The following is a 13275-nucleotide window of genomic DNA, read 5'->3' as shown; positions in this document are numbered from 1 at the left end:
TTTGTTACTGCCCTTGTTTTTCATTATTGTCGTTATCTGCTGGACTAGTGGGGGGCCCCAGCAGCATCCTGCACCCCCCAGAACTGCTGCTATGGTCCCCACTCTCCCGCACCCCCTTCATCTCTCTGGCACCATGGCGGGGGGGAGGGCTCCCAGCATTGGGGTGTCAGCGGGACAGGAACATGTGTCTCCTCCGCCCACAGTCCGTGGGCTCTGTGTACAGTGGCCTGATGCAGGGAGTGGGGGCCGCCGAGAAGGTGTTCGAGTTCATCGACCGGCAGCCAACCATGGCGCATGATGGCAACTTGGCCCCTGACCACCTGGAGGGCCGGGTGGACTTTGAGAATGTGACCTTCACCTACCGCACTCGGCCCCACACCCAAGTCCTGCAGGTGAGAAGGGTGCTCGGGGCCCTCCCAGATCGCCCCCTCCTTCATCCCGTGTCTTGCGCGCCTCCTAGAAGCCAGGCCATGGCAGTGTAGCCGGGATTGCGTAAGGCAGAGTCCTTGTCCTGGAATTTGGGCTGTAGTCAGGGAAGGCAGATCACTGACAGAGGAGTCCAAATAGTAAGTGCTAGGAAGGCAACAAATCAGGGTGGTGTGACAGGGGCCGTCTACAGGGATGGTGTTAACAGTCAAGGAGGGCTTCTCGGAGGAGAGGACATTTGGGCTGGATCCTGAACAGGGAGAGGAGGCACCCAGGGAGTAGAAATGAGCATAAAGTTGCTGCCAGATCCTAGAAAGGAGAGCATTCCGGGGGCTGGCAGTGTCCAGCCCAAAGGGGCGTGAGCGGGTGGGGAAGGGTGCCTGCCTGTGTCGGAGGCTGGAGCTTCAGAGCCCGTGGCCCCACACCGTGCTATGTGCTACGTGTCCTTGCAGAATGTCTCCTTCAGCCTGTCCCCAGGAAAGGTGACCGCGCTCGTGGGGCCCTCGGGCAGTGGGAAGAGTTCCTGTGTCAACATCCTGGAGAACTTCTACCCTCTGGAGGGGGGCTGCGTGCTGCTGGACGGGAAGCCCGTCAGCGCCTATGACCACAAGTACCTGCACCGAGTGGTAGGTGGAAGGGCCTTTGTTTGCCTCTGTGCGCTTTCTTTTCCTGGCTTCACCCTCATGAGCCGCAACAGAGATGCAGAGAAGAGTGTTGTAGGTAAACGTACAGCTCAGAGACCGCCACCCCGGTCAAGAGAAGGAACATTCCAGCACTCCTGCACCTTGTGTGTCCCTTCTCTTCCCCCTGGAGGCCACGTCTCCCTGACTTTTATGATCGTCTCCTTCTTTAGTCTTACCATCTCTTTGTGCCTCTCAAACAGCAAAGCTGCGTTTTGCCTACTTTTGAACTTGATCTGGCTGGAATCCTAAAGCATGCATTCATCGCATCTTGCTTCTTCCACTCAGCAGTTGTCTGTGAATCATCCAGGTTGAGGCTCTGGTTGTAGTTCATTCATTTTCGTTGCCGAATCTAAGGCATCTCTAGTACTTAAAGGAGGCTGTTCCTGACCATACAGTTTTTGGCAATCATTTCAGAGAAGGCTCCTCAACACCTGGGCCTGTGCTGGCATAAAAGCAGGGATGCCCTGGATGGTTGTTCGGGTTGCATACAATACGAGAAACACTAACTATGAAGAAGGCACCATGGCATCATCCACATACATTATAGGAGAGCCTGAGGGTTGGCACAGGGATTCCAGAACTCCCAGACAAGTTCTAGATGGTGGCCGAAGCCATAGGTTGTGAATTGTGATTATTTGCCCGCCCGTCTGCTTGTAACCAGGGGGTGGATGGCTGAGCAGTGGTCTCAGGTGTATAAGGACAAGGCTGCTACCCACCAGAGTTCCGGAAGCGGCCCTTAGGCAGAGCTGTCAAGGCTTTGCAACAGCTGATACGCTCAGACACATACGATTCTTAGCCTGTTAATATTGTCCTGATTTTTGGCCAGCGGGTGAGTGCACGTGTGGAGGTGTTTCACCGCGTCCTTTGCATTTTACTGATGACTAAACATATCAAGTACCTTTCCATATGGCTCACTACTTGGATTTCCTCTTTTGTGAATCCCTTCTCTTTAGTTTAAATTAATTTTTTTTTCAATTTTCGTAAACCCAAAACAGTAAAATTCAACCATCTAACCACATTCCCATATATTCAGAGAATTTTGTGACTACGACATAAGAGTTCCCCTCCGCCTCACTTTTTAAAATTCCACCCCACGGTGGTGACTGCTGTTAGCAGTTTAGTAAATATCCTTTCTGACCTGTTTCCTATCTTTGTATAAATATATTGATATACAAAGGCACACATATAAGTTTTTTTTTTTAACAAAAACAGAATCATACTCGGTATGTGTATCTGTATATGTGTATATACAGATACACACACATATATATACAAATTTGATTTTATGGATACACTGTGATTATTAGCCAATTCCCAATTTATGAAATTGATTTCTTTCTCTATTTACAATGTTGCAGTGATACCCTCCATACTCTCATTTTTGTAGGCTACATTCCTAAAACTGGAATCGGGGGACAACAGCTTCTTTAAAGTATTCTCTTTGGAGGGACGGGGTACCGGGGAGGTCTTTATGGCCCCGGGGGCCTGCTACGGCCTCTTGTCTTCTGACGTGAACGGACTTACATTCTATACTCTCTTTCCCAGCGAGTTGTCTTGGAGGTCAGGGAACTCGGCTTAGCCCCAAGCAGCTAGCTTAGCGGGCCCCAGATTTTTGGGCGGGGGAGCTGAGGTTTTGTACAGAAAGTGGACTCTTGTTTTGGAAGAAGAGAGGCAGCTGATGTTAGCAGCCAGGCACAGGCCCTGATCAGATTTCAGACCCAAGACCCCTGGCGTCAGGCAGGCCTGGGGCTGGCACGGTTCCCGGTGACAGCTGGACGGATGAGCTCCAGGCCTCTCATGCCCCATCCTTTCTCCTGCACAGATCTCCCTGGTGAGCCAGGAGCCAGTGCTATTTGCCCGCTCTATCACGGACAACATCTCCTACGGCCTGTCCACCGTGCCCTTCGAGATGGTGGTGGAGGCTGCACAGAAGGCAAATGCCCACGGCTTCATCATGGAGCTCCAGGACGGCTACAACACAGGTACAGCCCAGGAGCATCACCTCCGCTGTGCCTGAAGGTCCACCTTCAGGGATGCGACCCTCTGAGTTGAGCATTGCCCTCTGCCAGCTGCTCTTTATTATTTCAGGTGAAATTCACTTAACCCTTTGAAAGTGAGCGCTTCAGTGGTGTTTAAGGACATTCACAGTACCAGGCAACAACCGTCACCTCTGTTGAGTTTTAAAAGATTATTATTTTAGGGGTGCCTGTGTGACTCAGTTGGTTGAGCATCCAACTCTTGATTTCAGCTCAGATCGTGGTCCCGGGTTGAGGGATCAAGCCCCACATCAGGCTCCATGCTCAGCATGGAGCCTGCTTAAGATTCTCCCTCTCTCTCTCTCTCTCTCTCTCTCTCTGCCCTTGTCTCCTACATGCATGCATTCTCTCTCTGTCTCTCAAATTAAAAATAAACAGGGGCTCCTGGGTGGCTCAGTCGTTAAGCATCTGACTTTGGCTCAGGCCATGATGTCATGGTTCATGAATTCAAGTCCCACTTGAACTCAGGTGAGCCCGAGCTCCACTTCGGGTAAAACACAAGCCCTGCGTCAAATGAGCCCCACTCTCTCCCTCTCTCTCTCTCTCTGCACCTCCTGGGATTCTCTCTCCCTGCCCCTTGCTCACTTGCACTCTCTCTCAAAAAAAAATTAGCATATAAATAAGTAAAGCATTATTTAAAATAATAAATGTATTATATGGGGCGCCTGGGTGGCTCAGTCGGTTAAGCGGCCGACTCTGGCTCAGGTCATGATCTCACGGTCTGTGAGTTCGAGCCCCGCGTCGGGCTCTGTGCTGACAGCTTGGAGCCTGGAGCCTGTTTCCGATTCTGTGTCTCCCTCTCTCTGACCCTCCCCCGTTCATGCTCTGTCTCTCTCTGTCTCAAAAAATAAATAAGCGTTAAAAAAAAAATTTTTTTTAAATATATGTATTATATTAATGACAACTTAATTTTATGTTAATAAATTAATATTTTAATATAACAGATTTAGCAATATTGATTTATATTATATATTTTATTGTGTTTAATATACTTTAAAATTTTAACCCTTGTAAAGGGGCTATTCACATGGTTCAGAACTAAAAATATATACATATAATGATACATAATGAAAAGTTTTATTCTATCCCTGTCTCTACCCCTTTTTCCTCCTGTCCCAACAAAGCCTCTTTCATGAGCTTCTTATGTGTACTTTTGGAGTTTCTTTATGCAAATGTGGATGTATGTTTTATTTTTATTTTATTTATTTATTTTTTGAGAGAGAGACACAGAGCAGGCTGGGGAGGGGCAGAGAGAGAGGGAGACACGGAATCCGAAGCAGGCACCAGGCTCCGAGCTGTCAGCACAGAGCCCGACGTGGGACTCGAACTCATGAACCGTGAGATCATGACCTGAGCCAAAGTCGGACGCCTAGCCGACAGGGCCACTCAGGCACCCCTGCCTTGCTCCTTTTTTAAACAGTTGGATTGTGTACCAGTGTATGGGCTTTATGATAATTTATTTAAATAAGCCGTTCAGTTTCCTACTGACGGACATGCAGGGGTCGTGCATTTGTCCTTGTGATCACAGGCTTGCACGGTACAAAATGACAGACACAGAGGTGTGTGCAGCCCCAGGAAGGTGGGGGATGCCTGGTTCCCCCACAGCACAGTGTACTATCAAGCATTTGGATTTTTGCCAAATGAATAAGTAAAAATTGGTACCCTACGACCGGTGACTGTAGTCACGATTTGCACGAACGGGGGGGGGGGGGGGGAGAGCATCCTTTCGTGTTTTGGAGCTGGTGGTTGTCCCGGCCGGCGGCCCTTTGAACCACACCTTTTCCTGGAGAGCACAGCTCCTATGGCAGCAGGGAAAGGCAGGAAAGACAGAGGAGGGGACTTTTCTCTCTTCGCCAGGGCTGCCCCGGCCTCACCCTCTGCTCACTCGCCCCTGTCCCTTTGTCACACAGAGACTGGGGAGAAGGGTGCCCAGCTGTCGGGCGGCCAGAAGCAGCGGGTGGCCATGGCTCGGGCTCTGGTGCGGAACCCACCCGTCCTCATCCTGGACGAAGCCACCAGCGCCCTGGATGCAGAGAGCGAGTACCTGGTGAGTTGCGGGGGATGGCGGGGTGATGCCAGACAACGGAGCCAGGAGCTGGGAAGGGGTTGGAGACTCTATGGAGCCCTCCCCGGCCGTCAGTTTCCTGGACTGGGGTGTTCAGGGCTGAGGGTAGGGAACCAGGGGAGAGGAGACCCAGGGCTGGACCAGCCAACTGGCTCCTGGCAGACGTGAAATCATATGATTCGGTTTGGAGTTGAGGCCCCGCCCTCAGCTCATCACTTGAGCCAGTGTCTTCCGCTCTCTGAGGCCCACTGTCATTGGTAAAGAGGGTCCAACGGGTATTTGTCACTGACTAGCTACCTCGGCCTCTCCGTGGGTTGAATCGTTAATTACACAGGCATTCACTGAGCTCCTCCCGGCCACTGGGCACCGTCCCAGACCCTGGCTGAACAGACAGACAAAGGCCCCGTCCCTGCTGTGTTTCCGTGTTTCCATTCCAGGGGAAGAACAAGCATGAGTTCAACCTGTGGCCTTTGCCACATAGAAAATGAAACTGTCATTTGAGAGAGAGAGATCGAGAGAGGTCACCAGTGCCAAAGAGAAACACGGCCAGACATTAAAGCTGGAAAAAAACCCAGATTTTATTCAGTAACTACTGACAGTAGGGGAAAGAGCTGAGCTCCACTCTGATTTGTGCAGAGGTGAGAGTGGTGACAGGCGTTTCAAAGGAGAATGAAGGCATAAGGAGGCGAGCTCCAGGGAAGGCCTAGGAAGGGCTGGGCAGTGTGGATGTGATTAGCCGGCCGTGTCTGCTGGCCGGCAACTGTCGGCCAGAATTCTGTCCTCCCACGGAGAATGGGAAACTGAGGCGCTGTCCTTCCTAGCAATTCCATTGAAGAGGAAAGGCCTTTAGGTCCCTGAGAAAGACACTCTTGACTTACAGGAGATTCATATATATATATATATATCAAAGGGACAGAGGAAAGATTTATAATTATAAGCCCTTTTTAAAAATTTTTTGATGTTTATTTATTCAAAAATTTTTATGTTCATTTAATTTTGAGAGAGAGAGGGCACAATGGAGGAGACACAGAGAGAGAGAGGGAGACATAGGATCTGAGCAGGCCCCAGACTCTGAGCTGTCGGCACAGAGCCCGATACAGGGCTTGAATTCATGAACTGTGAGATCATGACCTGAGCCGAATTTGGATGCTTAACTGACTGAGCCACCCAGGCGCCCGTTATGTTTACTTATTTTTGAGAGATAGCGCGAGCAGGGGAGGGGCAGAGAGAGAGGGAGATACAGAATCCGAAGCAGGCTCCAGGCTCTGAGCTGTCAGCACAGAGCTCGATGTGGGGCTTGAACTCATGAACTGTGAGATCGTGACCTGAGCTGAAGTTGGACGCTTAGCCGACTAAGCCACCCAGGCACTCCAGTTATAAGCCCTTTGTATTAAACGCTCGAAGAAAGGGAGGTCAGGAGTCTACTGTCAGGCATTGGCCAAAACAGTCGATTCTCCTGGCAGTGCTGAGCATTCAGTGGGGCTGGGTCATCCCAGGGACAAGGCCTTACACTGTCAAAGCCCTGCTGGAATGTGGGCATCTCACTGATAGAAGCAGGGTCTCCGGGTACCATTTGAGCTGAGACCCAAGAGGAAAGGAGCCAGCGGAGGGCATTTCTGAGGTAAGAGCATCTGAGGAAGAGAGGGCAGCATATGCAGAGGCCTGGAGCAAGTTCATAGGCAAGCCCGAAGGTCAGCGTGTCAGGCTGGGGGGGTTCGACAAGGTGAGGACAGAGTCCTAAGGAGACACAGGCAACTCAGGCCCTAGTTCTAGAGTTTGGATTTTTTTTTTTTTTTTTTTTTTAATTAACAGAAAAGTTTTAGGTTTAAAGAAAGTTGAGCAAAAAAGTGCAGAGAGCTCCCTTATATGTCCTTTTCACCCCATTCTTATTACTAACATTAATAGTAAGTTTCTCTTATTATTAACATCTTGATGCAGTGAATTCGTTCCAAGTGATGAACCAGCTTTAACGCGTTATTGCTAACTAAAGTGCATAGTTTACATTAGGGGTCCCCCTTCGTGTTGTGCACTCTTGACCTTGACAAGTGCAGAATGCTAATGTGGAGTCTGGATTTTATTCTTTGTTGAAGGGCTTGGAGCAGGAATTCAACAGGAACTGATGGAAACGTTAAATCCCGGGGGGCGGGGGGTGGGGGGTTGCAGGCATTCCAGCGAGAAGATCGTGGTGGAAGGAAGGAAAGGGTGAGATAACCTGGGGAGACAGCACCTGCAGGGTTCGCTCAGCAGCTGGATTTGGACAGTGAGCGAAGGATGAGGAATTGAGGACGACGGTCTCGTTGGCTTGAGCTTTGGGGCTGATGGTGAGACCATTAACCAGGGTGAAGGTTAGAGGAGGGAGCAGGAGCAGGAAGACCGGAGGAGACCGGGTTAGGGTTCACCTGTCGCCGCCCAAGCACCTCCCTGGTGCCGGGCACGGAGCTGTGCCCTCCGTGAACCAAAAACAGGTCGCATGCAGGCCCCGGCTTTACAAACGGGGAACCGAGTCTCAGAGCGGTTAAGGGTGACTGGGACGCGGCAGACCTGGGAGCCGAGCCAGGCCCCGGGTGGACTTGCGGCCGCTCCCCCCCCCCCAATGTCTCTCCAGATCCAGCAGGCCATCCACGGCCACCCGCAGAAGCACACGGTGCTCATCATCGCGCACCGGCTGAGCACGGTGGAGCGTGCGCACCTCATCGTGGTGCTGGACAAGGGCCGCGTGGTGCAGCAGGGTACTCACCAGCAGCTGCTGGCCCAGGGCGGCCTCTATGCCAAGCTGGTACAGCGGCAGATGCTGGGGCTCGAGCCCGCCTCCGACTACTCAGCCGGCCACAAGGAGCCGCCGGGCAGCGGCGGCGGTCACAAGGCCTGACCGGTGGGGCGGAGGCCCTGGCGCCTCGCCTGGCAGACGTACCCGTGGGGGCTCCCCCCTCCCCCCGCTGCCCTCTGAGCCCAGGCCCACAGCACCGGAGGGCCACCTGCCATGTCCCACGTGTCACCGCTTCCTGCATCTTGCCCCCGATTCCTGCCCCGTCGCCTGGGCCACCACCAGCCCTCCCCTGCTGCCACGAGCCACCGCCTCCAGTCGGGGCAGCGGAGACACGTCTGATCTCTCCATCTGGCCTCCCAAGGCTTCTAAGCGAAGGTAGAGCTACCTTTTTAAACCAAGATCTTCCCAGGGTTTTTTTACTGCTTGGTTTGATGGGCCCCAGTCAACTCCTAGATTTCAAAAACAGTTTTTTCATTGGGAGTAACGATGGGCAAGGTCGCTGAGATGTTCTAGAAACTTCTGAGCCAGGAGTGAATGATCTTTCCTAATAGCCTGGGGGATGTCAGGGGAGAACCAGGCCTCTGCCCCTTCGCCCCTCGAGAGAAGGGGCTTCCCTGTCCCAGAAGGGGGACACAGAGGAGGGGACTTCCTCTCTCACTCTTCCCAGCTTCATGAGTCAGGCCAAGGTCAGCAGGGGCAGTGGAAGGCACCTGTCTGCCCATCGTCCCTGCCGCCCTGCCAAATCGAAGCCAGTCTCACTGTGAACCACTACTACTGACCTTAACTGGGGGAGTGAGGGGCTGGCCAGGCCTGGCAGAGACTCAGGGTGTCCCCAGCCCTGCACCCAGCTCGAGCCCCTCGGCCCTGCCTCATCCCCTGCTCCTGTCCCCCACCCCCACCCCTGCAGCCCTCTCCCCCACACCCGCCCCTGCTGCCCTGCTCTTCGGAGGCCTTTGGCATGTTGGATGTTTGGCAGACGCATTCTCTTCCGTGTCTGGTGGATGGGGATGGGACAGCGGCAAAGCTCAGGCTCTGGCTTTGCGGGGGGGGGGGGGGGGGGGGGGGGGGGGGGGAGAGGGGCGGTGCAGGATGTTAGAAGAACCCGGCCAATAAAGTGTACTACCTCTGACCCCTGACCTCTGACCTCTTCCTGGGCCCTCTGCCCCATCACCTGGTTAGGTTTTTCCATCAAACTCAGCTCTCCTCCCAGCCCTGCCCGATGTAGTTGTGGGAGAGACTCTGGGTGGTACAGGGCCTCCCCCCAGGATCTGGGAGCCTCCCTTCTGTCCTCTTCATGTCCCCAGGATCTCCAGCACATACATTCATGTCTGTCTGTCTGTCTGTCTCCGTGCGGCTTGTGCAGGGTAACGGAGACCCTGTGACTCCCAGGAAATGCCACCTGTTCTTTCCCGTCAGGGACCGGGCACCTCACGCCCACTCCACCCCACGGAGCTGAGACATATTACCTAACAGCTCAGTCAGAAGAGACTGAAGACGTCCATGGGGGTCATTCATACTTGCAGGATTGTAAGGGAGTCTGGGGCTCCCGGGAGGGGGCTGGGGCAGTGGCGATTTACCAAACTGGTAGAGAAGTATTTCGATATTGTAACTACTGGGGCGGTCACGCTGCGTATATCAGCTCTGTGTCAGCCATGTACCCACTCTCTTGCCAAATAAGCTGACCCAGGCCGTGACCAGCTGAGTCTCCTGCTTCACCTCAGGGGCTCAAGGAAACTGAGATACAGAAAGGTTAAGCAACTTGCTCAAGGCCACCAGCTAGTAAGGGGTAGAGCTGGGATTCACCCCCAAGAAGTATGTGTGTATGTTTGACCCAAACCACAGAACGCCCGTGAGAGTAAAGATTTAAGGGCGCGGGTTGGAGAGCATATTGACATTGCACCAAATGCTACAGATCAAATGTTGGTTCTCAAACATAAGTGCCTCCAGGAACCGGGTAGGTATCGTAAGTGTGCGAAAGCAGCCAGGTGTTAGAAAAATCAGTCAACGCTCTTGGTTTCTTTTCTGCTTTTCCACTTTTGACACGACGCAGGGAAATCTTTCTGTTCCATTAAAAATAGAATATGGTGCAAGCCTGAAAATAAATGGCAACCGAGGCTTTGTATCTCATTTAACGGCGATGGCTGGGACTTGGCCTCGGCCTCTTGAGGCCATGCAGGAAGGTGGCCTTGAGTCAGCAGATCTGCAGATATTTTCAGAGAAGCTGGAAATTCCAGTTTTAGTGTAGGATTGATGGTTTTTTATAGATTGGCTCAAATTATTTTTACAAAACCCAGGGCCAATAGACACACCTGGAGTCAGTCTTCAACCTGTGTGGGTCACCAGTTTGCATCCTCTCTGCTGGACATTCTTGTTCTCCAAAGTCCTTGGAGCTTCCACATCAAGGAGATTTCCCCTGCCATGGGGGGCCCCCAGCCTAGCCCCATTCCAGCCCAGGCTCCTCTCTTGCCCCCTCCCCGCCGCCCATCTCTTTGCCTCATTGTCTCACCTCCCCCCTCAAAATCCCCAGGCTGGGAACCCCAGATGCTTCCTGCTTTCCCATGCTCTGGTTCCCTGGTTGGCAAACCTAAACCCAAAAGCAGGCCCTAGGCAGACAAAAGAACCTTCCAGAGACCAAGCTAGCTGTTTTCTAGAAGGCAGATATGATTTTTTATTTTATTTTTTTTAAATGTGTATTTGTTTTGAGAAAGAGAGAGAACGAGCTGGGGAGGGGTAAAGAGAGAGGGACAGAGAGAGAATCCCAAGCAGGCTCCACACTGTCAGAGCAGATCGAGGGGTGGGGCAGATTGTCAGAGCAGATCAATCTCATGAACCATGAGATGACGACCTAGGTCAAAACCAAGTGTCGGGCACTCAACCAATCGAGCCACTCGGGTGCCGTGGCAGATACGATTTTTTAAATAAATATTTTGTTGTGGGATAATTTTAGCATTTCAGAAAGGTTGCAGTGAAATAGAGGGAGTTCTTGCACAGCCCTCAGCCAGCTTCCTCTCACATTATCGTCTCGTGCAATCGTGGTGATAACTTGTCCTAACTAAGAAAACAGCATTGACACATCACTGTCAGTGAAACTCCAAGCTTTTTTTTTTTCCTTTTTCACCAATTTTCCGCTCATGTGGGTTTTTTTTTTTTTTTTTCTGTTCCAGGATCCAATTCAGAGCACCGCATTGCATTTAAAGATAGTTTTTGAGTTGTTTTTATTGTAGTAAAACACACCTAACATAAAATTTACCATTTTTTTTAACGTTTATTTTTGAGACAGAGAGAGACAGAGCATGAATGGGGGAGGGTCAGAGAGAGGGAGACACAGAATCTGAAACAGGCTCCAGGCTCTGAGCTGTCAGCCCAGAGCCCGACGTGGGGCTCGAACTCACGGACCGCGAGATCATGACCTGAGCCGAAGTCGGACGCTTAACCGACTGAGCCACCCAGGCGCCCCAAAATTTACCATTAATAACATCTAGTGCCTTCACAATGTGGTGCAACCGTCAGCATCTCCTAGTTCCAGGACATTTTCATCCTTTCCCTCCAAAAAAAACCTATCCCATTCATAGTCCCTCCCTGTTCGCCCCTCCCCCCAGCCCCTGGCACCCACCAGTCCGCTTTCTGTCTCTAGATTCGCCTCTTTGGGACATTTCGTATCGGTGGAACCATACCTTTATGTGGCCTTTTGTGTCTGTCTTCTTTCACTCAGCATCATGTCTCCGAGGGTCATCCATAGCGTGGCAGGTGTCAGCATCTCATTCCTTTTTACGGCTGAATCCTATTCCAGTGTGTGGATGGACCACGTTTTGCTAATCCCTTCATCCATTGATGGGCACTTGGGTTGTCTCTGCCTTGGGGCTGTGCTGAATAGTGCCGCTGTGAACATTGATGTTTTTGTGTGGACATAATCTCTTGGGTATACGCCTAGGACCAGAATTGCTGGGTCACATGGCCACTCTCCGCTTAACTTGAGGAACTACCTACCAAACTGTTTCCACAGTGGCTGCACCATTGTACCTTCCTACCAGCAAAGTATTAGGGTTCCAGTTTGTCCATGTCCTCACCAACTTGCTATTTTCTGCCTTTATTTATTTACATTTTATTTTTTAAAAAATTTTTTAATGTTTTATTTATTTTCGGGAGAGAGCGCGTGTGAGCAGGGGAGGGTCAGAGAGAGAGGGAGACACAGAGTCTGAAGCAGGTTCCAGGCTCCGAGCTGTCAGCACAGAGCCCGACGCGGGGCTCGAACCCACAATCGGCAAGTCACGACCTGAGCCGAAGTCGGAGGCTTAACGGACTGAATCACCCAGGTGCCCCGTTTATTTACATTTTAAATTACAGTCAAGCTGGTGGATCTAAAGTGGAGAGCCATGGTTTTTGAAGTGGACTTTTTCTCTTTTGTGATTGAGCAAATATGGCTGCTTTCTTCTGCCCCAGGGACTGTGCCGGGCCATCAGGGAAAATCATTGCGGTCAGGCCCTCAGGGAATGCACGGTCTGCTGGGGACACAGGCAGGCGAGGAAATAAAGGATGGGACGCAAGGGACACGGGCACAGGGGCTGTGGGGCCCCAGAGCAGGTTTAATCCTGGTGTAAGGACCCAGGGGCGGGAGGAAGACAGAGGCAGGGCCGGCCTCACATGGGCGTGCATCCTGTGTTGAAATTTTGGAACAGGCGGCCCTGCATTTTCCTTCTGCACCAGCCCCTGCAGATTCTGCAGCTCGTCTTGGGAAGTGGTCCCAGCTGGAGGCAGGGGTCGGGGAAGCCTCTCTCCACAGCTGCATCTCTGGCGTCTGGAGGAGGGCGCTTTTTTTTTTTTTTTTTTTTTTAATTAAGCCCTGTGTTTCTCACCTCTCGGGCCCCTGCCGCAGATCGCACCTCCCCTCCTCCTGCCCCCTCTCTCTTCCAAGCTGGTCCCTGAAGCCGAATTAGTGCAGCAGGCGGCAGACGGGCTCTTCCAAATGGCTGGTCTCGGCAGACTCTGATCCAGAGTGTACGTGTCGGGAGGGGGCTGTTAATCCGATTTGGGGTCACAGTCAGAGCTGAAAGTGCCAGACACAGAAACCCAGCACCTCAAGATGGTGTTCATCAGCTACAGCTGGAGAGGACGCAGAAGGTGAGCTCTTCGGGGCTGAGCGGCCTCACCTGGATAGTAGGAACGATGGGACGGTATGTTCTTCTATCCGTTGCCCAATGGCAATGCCAGGGCTCTGGCCCCACCGTTCTCTTCGGTTCCCAAATCTGCTTTTCTCCCCAAGTCTGAGACCTCCCCTATCTCAGCAAACTTCCATAACCA

The 13275-nt window shown here is 52.1% G+C and overlaps 1 protein-coding gene across 2 annotated transcripts in view; it reads left to right on the top strand.

The window, feature by feature from the left end:
* Positions 1-9018, top strand: part of ABCB9 (ATP binding cassette subfamily B member 9) — a 28615-nt gene extending 19597 nt beyond the window's left edge. For both annotated transcript variants that reach the window (XM_030336426.1, XM_030336427.1), the window contains exons 8-12: positions 204-392; positions 879-1052; positions 2932-3091; positions 5056-5192; positions 7816-9018. In XM_030336426.1, coding sequence (XP_030192286.1) covers positions 204-392; positions 879-1052; positions 2932-3091; positions 5056-5192; positions 7816-8079 — 924 coding nt within the window. In that variant the 3' untranslated portion in view covers positions 8080-9018. The remainder of the gene's footprint in view (positions 1-203; positions 393-878; positions 1053-2931; positions 3092-5055; positions 5193-7815) is intronic.
* The last annotated feature ends 4257 nt before the right edge of the window (positions 9019-13275 follow it).

Source organism: Lynx canadensis, chromosome D3 (assembly GCF_007474595.2).
Source record: "Lynx canadensis isolate LIC74 chromosome D3, mLynCan4.pri.v2, whole genome shotgun sequence".
NCBI lineage: Eukaryota > Metazoa > Chordata > Mammalia > Carnivora > Felidae > Lynx > Lynx canadensis.
The sequence above is the reverse complement of the archived record's forward strand: the minus strand, read 5'-3'. Positions and strand labels throughout refer to the sequence as shown.